This window comes from Rhinolophus hipposideros, assembly GCF_964194185.1.
Source record: "Rhinolophus hipposideros genome assembly, chromosome: 7".
Lineage (NCBI taxonomy): Eukaryota > Metazoa > Chordata > Mammalia > Chiroptera > Rhinolophidae > Rhinolophus > Rhinolophus hipposideros.
This window is the reverse complement of record NC_138053.1, coordinates 55,577,299-55,597,705: the sequence shown is the minus strand read 5'-3', so window position 1 is coordinate 55,597,705 and position 20,407 is coordinate 55,577,299. Positions and strand designations below refer to the sequence as shown.

The following is a 20,407-nucleotide window of genomic DNA, read 5'->3' as shown; positions in this document are numbered from 1 at the left end:
CCTTTCTGGCATGTAATAGTTGCTTAGAACTATATGTTTATTGATTGTTCATGAACTCTAAGTAATATGATATTTATTATTTCTTCATAGAAGTTAAGCTTATCAAAGTCCTTTTATTACTTAGAGACAATCTAAGCAGATAGAATATAATCATTCCATATTTGTATCTTAAAATCTGAATTGATATTGAAGTAATGAAATTATTAATAAAGCGTTTGCTTACAAAGCATTTATGTGTTTTAAGAGTATGCTAGTATTTAAAATATGGCTTTATAAAAACACTTTATCTTTTCCGATGATGACCAAACCAAGATTGCTTGCACAGGAACCTCACAAAAAGTTAGATATTTCTGGATGGAGATGAAAAGTATCGTAAGTCAGAAAACAGAATGAAATCCACTGAGGACTAACCAAATTAAATTTCCTTTATTGATTTTTGCACTGAACGTTATTGGTTACTGAAGTTGATAGGTATAAAGCACCTCAATTATGTAAATAAGTACAATTTGAAAAGCAGTCTTTTTCCTAACGTCCTTGTGTTATCAAAAATTGCATTATGAAAAACTGTTGTTTCAATGAGGAAAGATAGGTTAGGACCTAGACGAGTTCAACCAGCAGTAATATTGTTTAAGTCTTTTTCTAAAAGCTGTTAAGTGTATACACTTATTCAGACTAACATTGCTGAATAAATCTAGTGTTTCATTTGAACTAGCTTTTGCCTGAGATTTAATGACCTTTCTTAACCAGTTGCTAAGAGCTCTTCATTCATTTATATATTTTTATTAGTTTTTCCATCTAGTATTGTGATAAAATGCAAACCAAGGTGCTGCTGCTTTTCTGGAGAATGAGGTGCTTGTTCTAGATAGTGATTGTTTTATGCCCAGTAGCATTCAGCAAACTGCAAAATATTGTTTATTTAATCTTTGCTTATATTCCCAATGTGTATTATGAAGTCACAGCTCTTAGAGAAATGTCTATACAGGAAATTTCATTTTTAATTATTTTTAAAAAGTGAGGAGTCACAGACCTAGTTCTTAATCATAAGGTTGTATCTTATTCAAATCATGCCTCCAGCCAGCTGTCTAAGATGCTAGTCAAGTCTGGCCATATAAATGAGGTTCTTAACTCTTATGGAAAGGCATATAGCTGTGTAAAGGATAGTGGGGGCAAGATGTGAGAATAGCAGACACAAATTGGCCTAGCTCCGATGTAAAGAACTGGAGAGTCTTTCTCACCAGTATTTGCAAAGGATGGTGTGGATGACAATTAGGAAGAAACTACTGAGGGCCAGTTGGCAGCTACTCTAATTGACTTTATTGATGGACTGCTCTTTACATTTCTGTATAACTAGATATGTTTAATTATTTCAAAATTTTACCATAATTTCAAAAGATGGAATTTGTTTTTTTCCTTTTAATTTTTAAATTTTACCCAGATATTTTTGGTGCTCCCTTATTTTTTTTTTTTTGTTGTTGATAGTTCCTGGTATTTTAGTCGTAATTTCCTAACATTATCTCTCCAACAGGCAGTCTGGTTTAAAATTTGATTGTGTGTCTTTTTTTTTTTTTAAATAGTAATCAAGAGAATAATAAAGGAAATATACTCAAACAAATTCCAATTATAAAGAATCGATTTCAGAAACCAAAGCCAAATATAGGAAGGAGACCTGGAAGAAGAGACATTTTATCAAAGGAAGAGGTATCAGAGGATATTCTTGCCGCTGGGGAAAAGACAGCAGCAAGACTGGAAACCTCATCAAAGGAGAAGGTACCAGTGGAGGGTAACACTACTAAGGAAATGGAGTCAGAGTTAGAAGAAACTGGAAGAAGAGACATCTCTCCCAGGGAGAAGATACCAGAAATGATTGACATCAATGTGGAAATGGAGACAGATTTGAAAGAAACTGGAAGGGAGATGTCCCCAAGGGAGAAGATACCAGAGATGACTGATACCACTGAGGAAAGAGAGACAGATTTGGAAGAAACTGAAAGAAGAGAAATATCCACACAAGAAAAGACCCCAGAGGTCAAAACTGTAGGTGAAATGGAAACAGATTTGAAAGAAATTGAAAAAGAAATTTCCCCAAGGAAAAAGGTGCTAGTGGGGATCAGTGTTATAGGGGAAATGGAGATTAATGTGAAAGAAACTAGAAAAAGAGACATTTCCCTTATGGAAAAGGAATCAGGAAAGATGACTGTCGTTGAGGAAACAGAGGCAGATTTGAAAGAAACTGAAAGAAAAGTTTCCTTGAGGGAAAGTGGATCAGAAGAGATCAGTGCTACGGAAGAAATGGCAGATTTGGAAAAAACTGGAAAAATAGACATTTCTCTAAGGAAAAATGAACCAGAGGAGACTGGGACCTCAAGACAAACTGAGACAGATTCAATGCAGAGCAGCAGTGGGGACTGTGGCGCTTTGCCTCCACTGAATATAACAGTATGTATTTTTCTGTCCTTTAAATTTTTTTTTTTTTAAGAAAGTAGATTTTAATGCCATACATACAGTAGCTACTCAGTAGATCACATTAGGACATGTTGAAACAGATCTTTTTTTTAAAGATTTTATTGTGGAAGGGGAACAGGACTTTATTGGGGAACAGTGTGTACTTCCAGGATTTTTTTCCAAGTCAAACTGTTGTCTTTCAGTCTTAGTTGTGGAGGCTGCAGCTCAACTCCAGGTCCAGTTGCCCGTGTTAGTTGCAGGGGGCGCTGCCCACCATCCCTTGGAGGGAGTCGAACTGGCAACCTTGTGGTTGCGGCGCTCCAACCAACTGAGCCATCCTGGAGCTCAGCGGCAGCTCAGCTCAAAGGTGCTGTGTTCAATCTTAGTTGCAGGGGGTGGAGCCCACCATCCCTTGTGGGACTCGAGGAGTTGAACTGGCAACCTTGTGGTTGAGAGCCCACTGGCCAATGTGGGAGTCGAACCGGCAGGCTTCGGCATTAGGAGCATGGAGCTCCAACCGCCTGAGCCACCGGGCCGGCCCCTAAAATTTTTTTTGAATACTCTTTTCAGAGAAACATTATCAAAATAATTTCATGATTATTACCCTTAAGTTCAACAATGTTTAAAATCTCAAGAGCCTAAAGTTTTTCCCAGCCCTAAATTCTGTGTTTCAGGACCGTGAAGAAACTATATGTTCTTTTTAAAAAAATGTTTTTAAAAATTTTAATGTAGAAAAGTTACTATTCTTAATGTCAGTTTGAAGTTAATCTTTAAATAAAAGGAATATAGGAAATTGGACTGAATTTGCTAACTCTAGTATAAACATACACTGGCATTATTTCTTTTGGTCATCTATCACTTTTTCTCTTTTTTTCCTGCCCCACCCTACTTTACTCCATTTTTAAAAGTTCTTTTAATTAAAGGTTTCAGTTATTTGAAGTTCATGCCATTGTAACGTTTTCGAGGGCTCTTTTTTTCTAACTTGTTTTGTTTGGGTAGGTAATAATGGCATTTGTGGTTTGGAAAAATCATAATACACAATATAAAAAGAGTTTTCTTCCTGAATTTTATGTTTTAACATCTGTAAATTAAATTTTATTTAAAAATTAAAAAACACCAAACTTCTGGATTTTTAAAGAAAAGTGGTGAGAATATAGTAGGCTTTTGTTTGAAATGCTTAAGGAATTTTGTATATGTGCTGATTTACTGTGACTGTTTTTCCAGAACATTAACAGTGAAGTACCATCCATGGTCCATATATCTGTAGAAGAAATAAGAAATTCTGAAAAGGAAGTATCAAGTCAGTTGAGTCATTTGAAGACTTCTTCACAGACTTCTGAACATGATAAAACAGAAGACCATGGGATGCGATCTCCAGATATTTCTGAGAAGTTTTCAGATATGAACTTAAGGTACAAGTATATAGATCTGTGTGTTTTTAAAGAAAGAGCATGTAAAGTTATATTTGCAGATTATGTTAAGTGAGGTTTTAAGACATAATATCTATAGTGTAGTGTTAGATATTTGAAGGTGGTTTTGAGAAGAGTGGGAGTGAAGATTGAAGTCATTCTGATAGTTGATTGTGAGAATTAATAACATACAGAATTGTATGTAATACACATTCCTAACTCAATATGAGTGTGACAAACCAGTATTTTCTTTGTGCAAGGATAATTCCTAAGCTTATATCTGGATTGTACCACTCATGTTTTTCAGGATCTACTAAATAGTCTGATCTGTTTTCCTGTTAGGAATTAGAATGAAATTTTATTGCCAATCTCTAAAGTTGTCTTAAGACTTCACTCCCACTGTCCTTCAGTTCATTCTAAAGCTTGATAATCCTTGTTCCAAAAGCAAATCTCTTCCTCAAGAACAGAAGCCATCTGAAGTCAAGCCAGCACCTTTTGTGAGAATTCGATTCAAAAGACCAAAACCAAACTTATCAAGAGCAGCTTTAAAGAGACAGACTACGGGAGCAGAAAAATATGTATCTGGGAAGAAACTGGAAACAGATAAGATGGAGACTATTATGGTACAACAGGATGATGAACAAATGAATACTCTCCCTTCTCAACATGTGAGTGATATTTTAAGATGGAGGTTTTTGTTTTACTTATTATGTTTACTGAAGTAAAACACCATATTTCCTCATATAATTTTTACTGCATGTGGTAGTGTTATAGCTATACTTAATGTGCCTCATTGTTCCACATGGTTTGTGTAAGAATCTCAAATCTCTGATGATGGGCAAGTGTGTCGTGGGAAGGAATTTAAGAGGCTTGGGTTCTAGTTCAAGTTATGGCCTTTATTTGCTATGTAACCATAGCCAAATGATGCAGTTTGTTTCTTCATAGGAAAAATGGGAATGACAATCATTTTTCATTCTGTTGTGAAGGTAAAAAGTTAAAGCTTGATATGAGTGAAAGGAGATATTTTATTTACTTGATCCATAACAGAGTAAGATTGTATGATGTAGCATTAAAAACTTTGAAATACAGTGTTAGCAGTCATAAATTGTTGTAAACATGTACTTCTTTGAATTAAAATTCTTATTTTACATCTTAAAAAAGCATAGTTCTTACTATGCTTGAACATTTGTACTTTTTTCTCCTTGTATTTAAAAAGTTAAATCACTTTTTCCTATTTTTTTCTGATTATAAATATTTCACACTGGAAAAAATATATAATCTAAAAAGCAAAAGTTGTTTATAATGTCCCATTTCTCCCGCCCAAGTTAATCATGTAGCAATTTTGAATATATCCACCTAGACTTTTCTGTATAGATACTTATTTATATAAATAATAAAATGTGAGGGTATTTTCATTGTTTTACAAAAATGATGTCATAACTTGCCTTCTGGGTTTTTTACTTAACACAATGTTGTGAACATCTTTTTGGATCTGTAAATAGAAATTTATTTTCTTTTAAATGGCTCTGTACTGTTGCATTATAAAGACATTTGAATTTTTTTTTTTTAAGATTTTATTGGGGAGGGGGACAGGACTTTATTGGGGGAACAGTGTGTACGTCCAGGCCTTTTTTTTTTTTTTCCCCAAGTCAAGTTGTTGTCTTTTCAATCTTAGTTGTGGAGGGTGATGTTCAGCTTCAAGTTGTTGTCCTTTCAGTCTTAGTTGCAGGGGGCAGAGCCCACCATCCCTTGCAGGACTCCAGGAGTCCAACCGGCAACCTTGTAGTTGAGAGCCCACTGGCCCATGTGGGAATCGAACCGGCAGCCTTCGGAGTTAGGAGCATAGAGCTCTAACCGCCTGAGCCACTGGCCCGGCCCCTGAATTTATTTTTTTAATCCCTTCCTGATAGATTTGTCCTGTTACCAATTTTTTGTTTTTCTTTTTCTAGGGCAAAAATATTTCTGTAATAAATGTCCTTGTATATTATTTTAGATACTTATTTGAGTATTCTTATGACACATGTCTAGAAGTGGAATTTCTGGGAATTAAAATTTTAATAGACCTGCCCCATTGTTCTCTACAAAAACTATAATAATTTATTCTTCTAATAGCATGTAAGTTCCTATTTCCCTATACTTCTACCGACCCTCAATGAAGTTTATTTTATCTGCCTTCTAGGATGTGGCTTCCCTAATTACATCAAGAGAAAAAGACATATCAGCTCACGGGGAGAATGAGGCTATGATATTACCATGTATACAGACTGAAGAGGACCTTTCACCTTCAAGTTCTTGTGAACCTAAAGAGGAGTCTCAGTCTGCACAAGTCCACAAAAAGGAATTAGTTGTTTCTACAGGGTAAACAGTGATAGTCCTTTGAAAATCTAAAATAAGAGAGTTCTTTCAAATATTTCTTCATTTTTGTTAAGATGTGTTAATGTATTTTAAAAGTGAATATAAAGAATACTGTACTTGGTTTATTTTTATTCATATGGCAGACTGCCTAAAATTGAAAGTCAGATTGAGTTCAACACCTTTTAATGCTTCCCTGCTCATATTCACTGTTCGCTGCTTAAGATCTTACACAAAGCAGTGTATTTAAAAGTGTATATATATATACATATATATAAGATATGTATTAGATATGTATTATTTGTCTTTTAAAAATTGTGGTAAAATACATATAAAATTTACCATTTTAACTATTTTTAAGTACAGTCCAGTGGCATTAAGTACATTCACACTGTTGTGCAACCATCACCACCGTCCATCTCCAGAAGTTTTGTCTGCCATAAAACAATAACTCTGCCATTCCCTACTTCTTTCAGTTCCTGGCAATCACGATTGGACTTTTTTTCTGGGAATTTGAGTATTCTAGGTACCTCATTCAAGTTCATTACCTTTAAGAATTGAAGTAACTTTGTTCTTTTATAAAATAAGATATAATCAGAAAGTAATTTTCCTTTAATGGTATAAAACATTTTTATAGAGAGTATATTAGAGGGGATTCAGATTTTGTATTTTTAAGTAGTTTTCATCTTTTTACAGTCAAGCTCCCTCTCTTTTTTCCTTTCCTCCTTTTTAGGACTCATAATATAAACACTTTTCAACAAGAAATGAAGGAAAGTGTTATCCAAACTGCTCAACCAGTAAGAGGGCGACTTCAGAGACCCAGACCAAACATAAGAAAGGCTGGACAGAGGCAAATAGTGGAAAAAGGTGGAGCCAAAGGCATAATTAAGGACGAAAGAACAGTATTACAAAAAGATAAAACTGAAAAGTTTCTGATTGTGGTGAGTTATTGTTATGTAATCAAATTGAGCCTTTTAATGCATATTAACATATCAAATGATAGCTCAGAATTGGCTTAAAATATAGGCATCTGACAATCAGTGAATACAGTACATATCTAGTTTTGTTTCATATTTACCATTCTGAATTTTTAAACAAGTGAATATAGATTTATTTTTTTTCCTAACTAATGAACCTATTCATTTTGAAAATCTTTAATCAATACAAAATGATATAATAACTCCTCCAAATCTCACCACCCTGAGATAACCACTGTAAAGCTTTTGACATATCTTAGCAGATTTATTTCCATGCATGCTTATGTGCACACTTATGTAAATTTAAATACTGAAATCATTGTATACATGTGATTTTATGACTTATTGTTTTTTCACTTAATATCTTAAGTGACTTTCTGTGTCAAGAATACGGAAAAACATTTTTATTTTATTTTATTTTTTTAAGATTTATTTTATTTTATTGGGGAAGGGGAACAGGACTTTATTGGGGAACAGTATGTACTTCCAGGACTTTTTTCCAAGTCAAGTTGTTTCCTTTCAGTCTTAGTTGTGGAGGGCGCAGCTCAGCTCCAGGTTCAGTTGCCGTTGCTAGTTGCAGGGGGCACATCCCACCATCCCTTGCGGGACTTGAGGAATTGAACTGGCAACCTTGTGGTTGAGAGGACACGCTCCAACCGAGCCATCCAAGAGCTCAGTGGCAGCTCAGCTCAAGGTGCCGTGTTCAATCTTAGTTGCAGGGGGCGCTGCCCACCATCCCTTGCGGGACTTGAGGAATTGAACTGGCAACCTTGTGGTTGAGAGCCCACTGGCCCATGTGGGAATCGAACCGGCAGCTTTCGGAGTTAGGAGCGTGGAGCTCTAACCACCTGAGCCACCGGGCTGGCCTGGAAATACATTATTTTTAACTGCTGCATAACATTCTGCTCTTTTGAATGACAGTCTAACCAATTTCTTACTGATGGATATTTTGATATTAGAAATAAATTTTAAGTAGTGTAATGCTGATTTCAACAGTTCTTGTTTTTCTGTCCTTTTTCTCTGTCTATCAAGGGAAAATCTAGATTTAAAGTGATTGTAATCCTTATTTGAACCTCCCAACTCTTCAAAAAAAATCATTAAACTTTATTTCTTTGGTTTCATAACAGATAGCTGTTGTAGTTTTTAAAGCATTAAAACATGTCACTGCGATAATCTTTGAAACTTCCTCTCTGAATTAGGCAGTTTTATTTTGGGTAGCAAACATGAACATTGCATACCCAGTTTGAGTCTTCATTTTCAAAAACTTTATAATTTTAAAATACCTTTCTTAATAATTGACATATTTTAGGAGGTATGCTCTGTTGTTAAAAAAAAATACTAATGTGGTTTTGTCATTTCAGCCAAGTTCTCAAATTGGAACTGAAATTGAAGTTGTATCCTCCAAAGTTTCAGAGGGCAGAATGTATGAAAATCAGAGTTACGTGGTTGTTGCAGAAAACCTTCATGTTAACAAAATTAATGTTTTAGATGAAAAGATGAGGTGAGTTTCCTTTTCAAACAGAAAAGCATAAAACTTTCCAAAGACAAAGGTTGGGTTTTACATAATTGATTAACTTCACATCTTGAAAATTTTATGAAAGGATAATGATTATGAAACTAGAATACTTTCATATCCAGTTATTCATATCCAACTTATATATCCAGTTATTCTCCAGTTAATCACTGTGTGAATTGCATGAATGATGTTCTCTTAATTTGTAAGTTGTGTGAAAAATTTGGCAAGCATCCTCATTTTTATTTTAAAACTAAACTTTGTTGGTGACAGAGGTTCTTAAGTTCTTTGTATCTTTAGAAATTTATAACCTACTGACTAAAATTCATAAATAGAAAGTGCTATGAAGGACTTACTATATGCTATATTTGGAGCTGTGTCACAAACCATTTAAAACCGAAATCTTTTAAATGAGATATGCTGCAAGGGTGAAGATATATCAGTATTACCATTTTTATGACTTGCAGTCTGCTTTAGTGTTGATATTAAAGCAAGCTGTGTTAGGTTCTTTTTTATTATACGAGGGAAATAAAAACACCTTTCCTTTTCTGGATATAGTTCACGATCCATCTAATTTACTATACTATCTTTGTAACTAGGACATGTTTTAGTGAAGTATTTATTAATTTTTTGCAGGATGTTTTCAGAACATGTAATTCACTTTGATCATTCCAGCTGCCTTTAATTACGTAGAATTAACTTGATTTTTTGGAAAATGCAGAAGAGACATTACTGTATCTTTTTGTTCACTTTTGTGAAGCCATGAAATAGAATTTGGGCCTGCTTTGTCATCTAATTGCATGAGTGGTGCTGTTGATTTTGGATGACTTTAAACAGTTTGTTTTCATCTAGGCAGGTTTCTTATATGAGGCTCTTACTGTTTTAGTATGAATTTTTCTCATTTGTTTCCGTGTGTGTGTAAGGCTAGTTTTTTCTTTAATTTCAAGTTTGCTCATTCAGCCATTTCTTCATTTTTTTAAAGTGGATGTTTAAATAAAGTGATTGGTTCTTAAAAATATTTTCACTAAAATGCAGTATAGATACATTAGATTGATGATTGATCCCATTGAGGAATTCATCTCTAAAAGTGATTCCAGAGAACACTTTCTGAGATGTTAACTCCCAAACATTAAAGATTAACCTGTTTCCATCTCTGCCTTTTCCTAATTACTATTTATGGATTTATGGTCCATGTATAATTTAATCCCTTTTTGGTCTTACTGAATTACATGATTTTGCCACCAAAAATAACCTTATACATTTATTCATTTCCTATGTACCAGGCATTGTTCTAGGTACTGACAATATAGGACAACATAAGAACAAACAAAAAACTCCTGTCCTTGTGGAGCTTATATTCTCATTGGGGGAACAGATTGTAAACAAAATAAATAAGTTGAATAAATTAGTAATAAATAAGTAAAGAAGAATAAAGCAGGTGGGGGAGTGAGGAGTATCATGACTGGGTATTCACTTTTTAATTAGCAGTGATCAGAGAATGCTTCATAGAAAGGACACCATTGGAGAGAAGACCTAAAAGAGGTGAAAGAGCAAGACAAGGGGAGGTCTAGGGGAAGAGGGAACAAGAGAGGAAGAGTAGTAAATGAAGGAAAGGCAAAGGTGAGTAGGGGGGAAGGGCAGATTATGTGGACCTTTGTAAGGATTTTGATTTTTACTCTAAGTGTGTCTTTAAAGACTAGTGACCTTCAAGGTCAGCCTTCCCTAATGTCCTCGTCTTTAATTGACTGAACAGACCTAGAGGATTAAATAGCTTGCTCAAAGTAACATTGGCAATGTAGTATTTAAACTTAAGTTTTCAGGATTTATGACTTTCAGACTAGCAAAATCCTATAGTTATATAGGCAGAGCTTCCTGAAAGAAACTTTACATATGTCAAGAGATTTTATGCTCAGCCTTTGCATTTTTTAGGGAGAGAGATCTAACTTTTAAATTTCCTATATGGAAACCTATACCTTACTCAACTCCCCTCTCCCCCTTTTTAATCTTTTCTGTTCATGAGGTTTATTCCAGTTGTTAGCTGTATCATGACTGATACTTTCTTCAGAGTATACTGTACAGTTTGTAAATTAGCTTAGTCTAACATCCAGCATTTTCTTGTCACTTTTGACTTTGCTAGCACATTGTCGCTTATGTATATGTTTTATTTTTAAATACCTTTGTAGAATCACACTTGATTGTAAATAGCTTATATTTAAGTTAAATGTAATTTGTTTTCCCAAATACATTAGCCTAGTAATATCATAACCTTGTTAGAACTTCTTTGAACTTCCTTGTTTTACTGCCAGAAGAGTTTAGTCAGGTTGGAACATTTGAAAATTTAACTAAGTACTTTATCTTCTGGGGATTTATTAGAAATATTACTTCAGATTAGTCTTTAATACAGATCTTTCAGAGAACTCATGATGAATACTTATATATCCAGTTATTCTTCATAAATATCCAAGTTTATATTAGCTAGAATTCAGATCTTTGCCAATTATTTCTTTTCAGGAGACCTTAAGACAGCTGTTCAGGTTGCCTTGGAGACTATGGCTACTCTGTTGAATGTTAAAACCTAGTTTTTCTCTGATTTGGCAGTTACATATGGGTTATATTGAGATCCTTATGACACCAACTGTCAATAAACCCTTTACTATGAGATGACAGGCATATGCTAGGAGAATATCCACCTTTTGAGCCTGCTTTTGAGCTTCTAGTAGAACCATGCTTGCTGTGACCATTGTATACTTGTTCAAGGTTCAGAGCCCAGTTGAAGCATTTGCTAAAGTGCCATTATGAAATCCATCTTCAACTACTTGGCATTATTTTGTTTGTTTCTAGTTATTAATCTGAAAATATCTTACGGTAGAATGAAACCACAAACCAGAATCAGGGAATGAAAGTAAAAAAGATTATTGTAAAACTATTTCTCAGGCTGTACAGAAAATGGAAGTTATAAAAGCTTTTAGGTTCTTCCTTTTATACCAGCATGTGTAGTTTCATGTTACATGCTTTGTTTTATAGCAATTTATATGTAGTCCTTTGAACATAGAATTGGTTTGTGTGAAAAATTGTTCAATTTAACAGGTGTTACGTTAAGAAGGAGTTCTGATTTTTTTTCTTCCACGTGATTTGTATTTCATTCTAGACATGAACATCAAACGAATGTTCCCAGTCCAGCACAATCGATAAGAAGGCAATTCCAAAAGACTAAGCCAAATTTGGGAAGAGCACACGGTAAGAAAGAGGAATCAGATATAGAAAAAACCAGAGCAGATCCGAGTGAGTCACAGAAGCCGGAAGATAATTTGCTGCAGCAAGGAGATTCTGACACCCAGTTCCTTCAAAAAGTAAGTTTGAAAAACATAATTTTTATCAGTGGGCTGATTGTGAGGGAAAGCCTTAAAAACATACATAGTTTTGCTTTTTGTATTTTAACTATTTTCATGAAAATTGAGTGACTTTCTAATATTATAAAACTTTAGAAACCATTTGTGTGTGTGTGTGTGTGTGTGTGTGTGTGTGTGTGTGTGTGTCTGTAAGATTAGGCCAAACTGTCGAACCAAATTACCATAAAGATAGTTTCCATGGTAATATTACCTGTTGTTTCTTCTTAAATTTAAGGAAAAAGCTGAGCTTCTGACATCCCTGGGAGTTTCAGCAAGAAAAGATTGTGTAGGTTCCAAAGAGATTGGTTTGGTCAAAAAAGATGCTCAGTCAGAAGTTGGGCCATCAGCAAGCGTTGGACAGAAAACTGTAGGGGATAACGCTATGTCTTCAGTCGTTGAAGAGCAGTATCTCAGTAAACTAGCAAGGTAACGTTTTATTTAACAAATACTTTCAGAATAGGAAATAGAAACTTACTCTTTATGGATGTCCTACCTTTATTTATTTTTATTTGTTTGTTTGTTTATTTATTTAAACTTTTAAGTGTGTTTTTCCAGAACCCATCAGTTCCAAGTCAAGTAGTTGTTTCAATCTAGTTGTGGAGGGTGCAGCTCACAGTGGCCCAGGTGGGGATTGAACCATCAACTTTGTAAAGAGCACTGCGCTCTAACCAACTGAGCTAACTGGCCACCCCCTACCTTAATTTATTGATAGAGTAAAATATGGCTTGTATAGATTGTTTTTTTATTGACAGGTCTGTTTCCCCTTTTTGATTTTTATTTACTAAAATTAACTTTTTTCTGATCTTAGGAAGATTTTCCTACATTTAAAATTTCTAGAGTATATTAGACATGAACAGAAGCCTGACCAAAGAGTAGTGCCTAAATAATATGAGTGATAATTCAATTGGGGTCACAAACACAAGTGAAGGGTACCCTCCTTCCGTGGTTTTCAAGGAAAGTGGAAGGGAACCTATGTTCTGAAAAACAACGTTGTTCTGATGGATTTTTCTGCCTCCTCTTTTTCCTTACATCCTAATATGTTTACCCAGTAATATAAAGCATTATCACTTTTCGACTCCATATTCTGTATGTATTGGCCCATTGTACTTTATTCCTTTTTCTTCTGATACTTGCCAGCCTTGTATTTCATCTCCACCTAAATAGCAAAGGGGAAAATGGCCCAGAAATAAAAGCTTACTATGGAAAATTTGTAGGTAGACAACTAGGAATTAACTCTGAATGAGAAACTAATAGTAAGTTCCTTTCTTCTGGGAGTTTTCATTTAATGGCTTGAATTGGGATTTCACTCTAAAAGTTTGGTTATCAAAATTAACCTTGTGCCTGTAGTGACTATATTGTTGTTTTGATTAAACATCCAGCTGTTCACAACTGCTAAAAAAATCAAATTACTCTAAAATTGCTCTGAATCGAAGAACAACTATCTCTTCTGCCCCTGGGTGTGAGATAGATCATAGTGAAAGGAGAAGGCATCGAAAGATCAAACCAAATGTCACCAAAGGGCGTGGATCCAAACGAATTCGGAGTAAGACCTCTAAGAAGGAACCTAAAGCTTCCAAGGCCATGCTGGTGACTCTTCGGGCTTCCCAGGAAGAGGATGAAGATGATACTGAAGATTTAGAGTCTGACTATGAAGAACAAAGCTATCATCTTGCTCCAGAAGAAGTAAACAAAGCTCCAGTGTTTGTACCTATTGGTCTCAGATCTCCTGAACCTGTTTCTGCTCAGATCGAGGAAACGATGGAAGAGGTAGTTTGTTTCTTTGAATGCTTGGAACTTTATCTTACTTGTATTTTTCTTTTAGTGGATCATTTTTTCTTCTCTTAGTGATTACTAGGATTTGTAGAGTTCATTCTCTTAAATGACCTCTACCAAATGTAATTTGTCAGGGGCCTGGTGGATAAACCTAAGGAATCAGTAGTAGGCTTATGGGATCTCCTGTGATTACTCAGCCCCTACAGCCCAGGCCCACCACAAGGTAATCAGTATAACAGTGATGATAGAAATCTGATGATTGCATTTGTATCTGTTCTACTTTCTGATCAATGAAAGAAAATTGGCAGGTGTTTTCTATTAACTGTGGTAGGATCAGGCTGAGCTCTGATTGGTACAGAAGGTAGGAGGGACATTTAAAAAAATTATGGTAAAATACACATAAAATGTACCATCTTGACCATTTTTAAGTGTGCAGTTTAGTGGCATTAAGTACATTCATATTATTGTGCTATGCCATCATCACCATCCACCCACAAAACTTTCTTCATCTTGCAAAACTAAAACTCTGTACCCATTAAAAAGTAATTCCCCATTACCCCTGCCCCTCTAGTCTGTGCTAACCACCATTCTCCTTTTGTCTCTATGACTTTATTTTAGGTACTTCATGTAAGTGGAATATGACAGTATTTGTCCTTTTTGTTATTGGTTTATTTCACTTAGCATAGTGTTTTCACGGTCATCTGTGTTGTAGCATGTCATTTTTATAGCCTAAATAATAGGCCATTGTGTATATATACCACATTTTGTGCTGCCACTTTTTGTGCTGCCACTTTTTGGCTGTTAGAAAGATTGCTGCTATGAACATGGGTATACAAATATCTCTTTTAACTCCTGTTTTTAATTTCTTGGAGCATATACCTAGAAGTGGTATTGCTGGATCATATGGTAAATTGTAAATCTATTTTTAATTTTTTGAGCAACCACCATACTGTTTTCCATGGCAGCTGCATCATTGTACATTCCCATCAGTAGTGTACAAGGGTTCCAGTGTCTCCACATCCTCACCAACACTTGTTCTTTTCTTTCTTGTGATAATAACCATCGTGATGGATCTGAGGTGAAGGAACATATTACTTCAACTTAACTTTATTATAAAAGCTTCTTACCATTTTACCAACTGGTCTAAGTAGTCCAACTTTGTAACTACAAAGTTTTCTGTTCTGCCTCCATTTTCAGTAACTTACTTGGCTTATAGGGTAGCATATATGAACCAGTTTTGTAGTAAATATTCATGATAATTTCTGAGTCATTTAAAACAGAATCAGGAGTTAACCAAGATGGCATTGATGATAGTAAAAGAAGTAAGAAACATAAAACAATTCAAGTAATATTAAGTTAACCCAGAATTAATGGATTACTGCATTTGTAAATTTACATTTATGATTGGCAGTCCAAACCCATCGTCAGTTGTTCACTGTTAATAATAAAATGCTGGATGTTGTAAAGTTAATGAGTTAGGATGGTTGAAGCTAAATACAAATGACGCAAAATGAAGCTGTTTCTTATAACTAAAAGTTCAAAGTAAAGATAGTGAATTTAAGTTTTAGTTGAAAGTAAGAAAATGCAAAAGGACAGTTAACTTTGTGGAAGGACAGCTGGTTAATACCACATGTGAATTCATTTAGCTGTATGTTTTGTATTTTACAAATTTCTTTATGTGAAAGAAAAATTGCTAGTGAAAACTAATACCAGAATTTTCTGAAAATCAGGTTCTAGGATTTATCCCTCAATTAATGCAGAATGCCTTCTTAAATAACATTAATCGGGTCCTTCCAGGGGGTGACATTCAGTTGTCTGTTCGAGGCCACGGACTTTCCATCCTAGAACCATGGCCCAGTTTGTCCGTAACCTCGCAGAGAAGGCCCTGGTGCTGGTAAACGCTGCTGTGACTTACTCAAAGCCTTGATTGGCCACATTTTGGCACTATGCCAAGGTTGAGCTCGTTCCTCCGACCTGCTGAGATCCCTATGGCTACTCAGAGCTTGCAAAAAACAGTCAGTAGTGCTCAGACTGGTAGCTTCAAACAGCTCACAGTTAAGGAAGCTCCGCTGAATGGTTTGGCGGCCACTGAGGTGTGGATGTGGTTTTATGTGGGCAAAATCATAATGTTTGAAGACGAATCGTTAACATCTGTTTCTTTTTAGTTTATTATTTGAGTGTTCCTGGACGGTGTGTGATCAGACTGGTATTTGAATAAAATGTGTCAAAATCAGTATTTTCTCTATCATGGAAGGTCACATTTTCTCTCAACATTAAGTTGGATTGTCTTTTGCTTTAATGATGTTAATGTAGCTCTAAAGGCATGTCTTTGCTTAGCCTGAAATTGGAAAGGATATATGTGAATATACCAACCTGTTACAATATTTATGAGGGTAACATTTTAATTTGAAGGTTGGAAATAATGTTTACTTCCAGAAAAGTTGGGGGAAAGGCCTTGAGAAAAGTAGAACTTGCTACTTCTGCTCCTAGGAAAAATACTAATACCATATACCAAAGTCATGTCAGTAGTATAAAGAATAAAATTTGGACGGTTCTCTTTGCTAAAAACAAACAAAAAACATTAATCATAATAATTGAGTAAGGAAAGCTTAAAGTATATTTCTTATAGCCAGATTACGAAGGCAGTTAAATCGTTTATATGTTAGAAAATATTTCCTTTAAAAAGCATTTAACACTGGCATATTATTCAATCATGAAAGGATATAAAGTATTGATATACAATACAACATGAACCTTGAAACCTTGAAAACATTGTGCTGAGTGAAAGATGCCAGTTTAAAAAATTACATATTATATGATTCCATTCATATGAAATGTCCCAAATTGGAAAATCCAGAGAGACAGAAAGTAGATTAGTGGTTGGTTGTTTAGGGATTTGGGGATGAGGGTTAAGGGAGGGATAACTAATGGGTATGGGTTTCTTTTTTAAAGTGATGAAAATGTTCTGAAAGTGACTGGTGATGGTTGTACCTATTTGTGCACAATCCAAAAAACATTGAATTACACACTTTAAATGGCTGGATTTTATGGTATGTAAATTGTACCTCAATAAAGTTGTTTAAAAAATGTAGAGCTTTGAAAATGTGTGGTACTCAATCAACCAACTTACAATTATCTGGAATATTTCCATTTTCCACCCAACTTCTCAGAATATTTTGTCTTTTCAAATCACTTGAACTTTTTAATCTTCCCAGGGATATAGGATCTTAGCAAAGATTTTTCCCTAATGTTTGCATCTGAGAAAACAAACCCGAACACACAGGTGTTAACTATATAATAAATATGTGTCGAAGGCAGATTTTCAAACTTGAGTCTTTACTCAGTTTCTACTGAATCAGTCTTTTATACTTATCTGTTAATAAAGGAATAGGAGCCAGACTGTCTTGCATATAGTCTAGGAGATAAATCTGAGTTTTTTTTGGTCTCCAGACTATAGGAATCTTTGACCAGTAAGACTGCTAAATGAATAGTGAGTAAACGCAAGTGAACCCATTATTTTACATAGCTGTTGACATGGCTATCAAGAGTGATGCAGGTTTTGGAATTGTGGGAGAGGGTAGTTGCCTTGGTGGGGAGGGAATAAATCTTTTTAAGTGTTTTCAACACATCTCAGAGTACTCAGGATAGTGTGTAGTTATTTGATTACATATCTGTTTTTCTTAGATTGTGAGTTCCTCAAGGGCAGGGCCAAACTTGTCTTCTTCAGCTTTGTATTCTTGTACCTGCAGAAGCACTCCATAAATGTCAACAAACTGATGAGAGAAATTATGCGAAAGTAAGGACAAAGGGGATAATGGAAAGTGAAATGCCAGGTACTAGGTAGGAAGCTTAGCCTTGGAAATTTTGTTTACTATTTATAAGAATCACAGCCCCTCAAAAACCTTAAATGTTTTACTTTTGCCAAGTTGATGTCAAATCAGTTTTAAGAATGACTATATTTCAATTTTTTAATCATGTATGAATGTGGATTATTTCTTCAGTTTAACATTTTATTTTGCTTGTTTTGCTGTGTTTAGTATTCCAAAATGAATTAATGAGACTTTTCATTTTGACAGCTTGAAATAACCGTGAATGTTCCAGACATAGAATTCATAACTGTCGATGAACATCAATTCTCAAACACAGATGTGACCACGCAAGAAATGAAACAAGAAAATTTGAATGCATTACCAGTTGTAAGCATCCATTTTAACATGTTTTAATTCTTTGTTTACTTTCAAAAGACTGAAAGTTTATTTTAGAAGCTTTTGGTTTGTTTACAAGCAGTTCTTAGCTAATTTCTAGCATGTAGGGAGCTGTAAGTATAAACAATAGAAACTAGTGAATAATCCATTCACTAGTATCATATTTGACTTGAAAAGCAGTGATTTGTGTGTCAGTGTGTGTGTGTGTGTGTGTATAGCTCTTAATATCATCAGAGACTTACATTAAAGTTCTGTTGCATTAAGTCTACTAAATATAAATTATTTGGAACATATTTAGTTGCATTTTGTTTAGCATTCTTATTTGGTTGGTGTTTATTTTATTTTTGCAAATGAAGACTTGGAATCACAACTTTTTAAAAACAGCTTTATTAAGATACAATTAACACACCTTACAATTCACACATTTAAAGTGTACAATTCAATGGTTTTTAGTATATTTACAAATATGTGCAAATATCATCACAGTTAATTTTAGAACATTTCCATAACCTCAAAAAGAAACCCCATGCCTGTTGGCAGTTGCACCCCATTTTCTCCCAACCCTCCTCAGTCGTAGCCAACCAATAATCTGCTTTCTGTCTCTGATGATTTGTCTGTTCTGGACATTTCATGTAAATGGACTCATAATATGATCTTTTGTGTCTGGCTTCTTTTACTTAGCATAATGTTTTCAAGGTTAGTCATGTTGTAGCATGTATCAGTACTTCATTCCATTTGTGGTCAAATAATAGTACAGATGGATATACCACATTTTGTTTATCCATTCATCTGTTCATGGACATTTAGGTTGTTTCCATCTTTTGGCTATTATACGTAATGTTGCTATAAACATTTGTGTACAAATACATACAAAGACATATATTTTCATTACTCTTGGGTACAGTCCTAGGAGTGCTTTGTCATATGATGACTATGTTTAATCATTTGAGGAACCAGCAAACTGTTTTCCAAAGCTGCTGCACCATTTTGCATGCCCACCAGCAATGTATGAGAGTTCCAGTTTCTCTTCTCTCAAGCACTCTTTATGTGCTTGCCAACATTTGTTGTTTGACTATTTTGATCTAACCATCCCAGTGGGTGTGAAATGTTACCTCATTATGGTTTTGATTTGCATTTCCTAATCATTAATGATGTTGAGCATCTTTTCATGTACTTATTGGCCGTTTTAAAATAATCTTTGGAGAAATGTCTGTTCAGAGCCGTTGCCCATTTTTTATTGGTCTGTTTGTCTTTTTATTACTGAGTTGTAAGAATTTTTTTTATATACAGTAGTCCCCTCTTATGCACAGGGGATGAATTCCAAGACCGCCAGTGGATCCCTGAAACCGCTGATAGTATTAAATCCTATACATACTAGGATGGTGCACAAGTAATTGCGGTTTTTGCAATTATTTTTGACCTTTTAAACCTCAATTACTTTTAGACCAACCTAATTCTATATTTTTTCTATACATAAATACCTGTAGTAGGGTGGCTGGGTGGCTCAGTTGGTTAGAGCGTGAGCTCTCAAAGACAAGGCTGCCAGTTTAATTCCCGCATGGGATGGTGGGCTGTTCCCCCTGCAACTAAAATTGAATATAGAGACTGGACTTGGAGCTGAGCTGCGCCCTCCACAACTAGATTGAAGGACAACGACTTGGAGCTGATGGGCTCTGGAGAAACACATGTTCCTCAATATTCCCCAATTTAAAAAACAAAACAAACAAAAAACCTGTAGTAAAGTTTGACTTATAAATTAGGCACAGAAAGAGATAATAAACTAGGACAATTATGACAGTATTCTGTAATAAAAGTTAGTGTGAATATGATCTGTTTCTCTTTCAAAATATTTTATTGTACTATATACACAGCATGAATATGCTGGACAAAGGAATGATTCTTATGCTGGGTGGGCTGGAGCAGGACAGCTGGAGATTTCATCGTGCTACACAAATGGCATGCAATTTAAAACTTATGGATTATTTATTTCTCTAATTTTCCATTTAATATTTTCAGACCACAGTTGATCGTGGGTAACTGAAACCATGGAAAGTGAAACCGTGGATAAGGGGGGACTACTGTATTCTGGATACAAGTTCCTTATCAGATAATATGATTTGCAAATATTTTTTCGCATGCTTTGGGTTGTCTTTTCATTTTCTGGAAGGTTTCCTTTATAACACAAAAATTTTTAATTTTTATGAACTTTAGTGTATCTGTTTTTTTGTTGTTGCTCATGATTTTGTTGTATCCAAGTATCCTTTGCCAAAGCCCAGATCCTGAAGATTTACTCCTATATTTCTTCTAAAAGTTACATGTTTTTAAAAGTTTTTTTTATCTATTTTTT

At 34.8% G+C, this 20,407-nt stretch overlaps 1 protein-coding gene across 3 annotated transcripts in view; it reads left to right on the top strand.

The window, feature by feature from the left end:
- The window catches only part of BDP1 (BDP1 general transcription factor IIIB subunit), an 83,007-nt gene that overhangs the window by 38,340 nt on the left and 24,260 nt on the right, over positions 1 to 20,407 (top strand). For all 3 annotated transcript variants that reach the window (XM_081054466.1, XM_081054465.1, XM_081054464.1), the window contains exons 17-26: positions 1,575 to 2,436; positions 3,667 to 3,854; positions 4,297 to 4,519; positions 6,031 to 6,209; positions 6,937 to 7,144; positions 8,542 to 8,681; positions 11,842 to 12,043; positions 12,318 to 12,508; positions 13,462 to 13,849; positions 17,932 to 18,051. In XM_081054466.1, the coding sequence (XP_080910592.1) occupies positions 1,575 to 2,436; positions 3,667 to 3,854; positions 4,297 to 4,519; positions 6,031 to 6,209; positions 6,937 to 7,144; positions 8,542 to 8,681; positions 11,842 to 12,043; positions 12,318 to 12,508; positions 13,462 to 13,849; positions 17,932 to 18,051 (2,701 nt within the window). The remainder of the gene's footprint in view (positions 1 to 1,574; positions 2,437 to 3,666; positions 3,855 to 4,296; positions 4,520 to 6,030; positions 6,210 to 6,936; positions 7,145 to 8,541; positions 8,682 to 11,841; positions 12,044 to 12,317; positions 12,509 to 13,461; positions 13,850 to 17,931; positions 18,052 to 20,407) is intronic.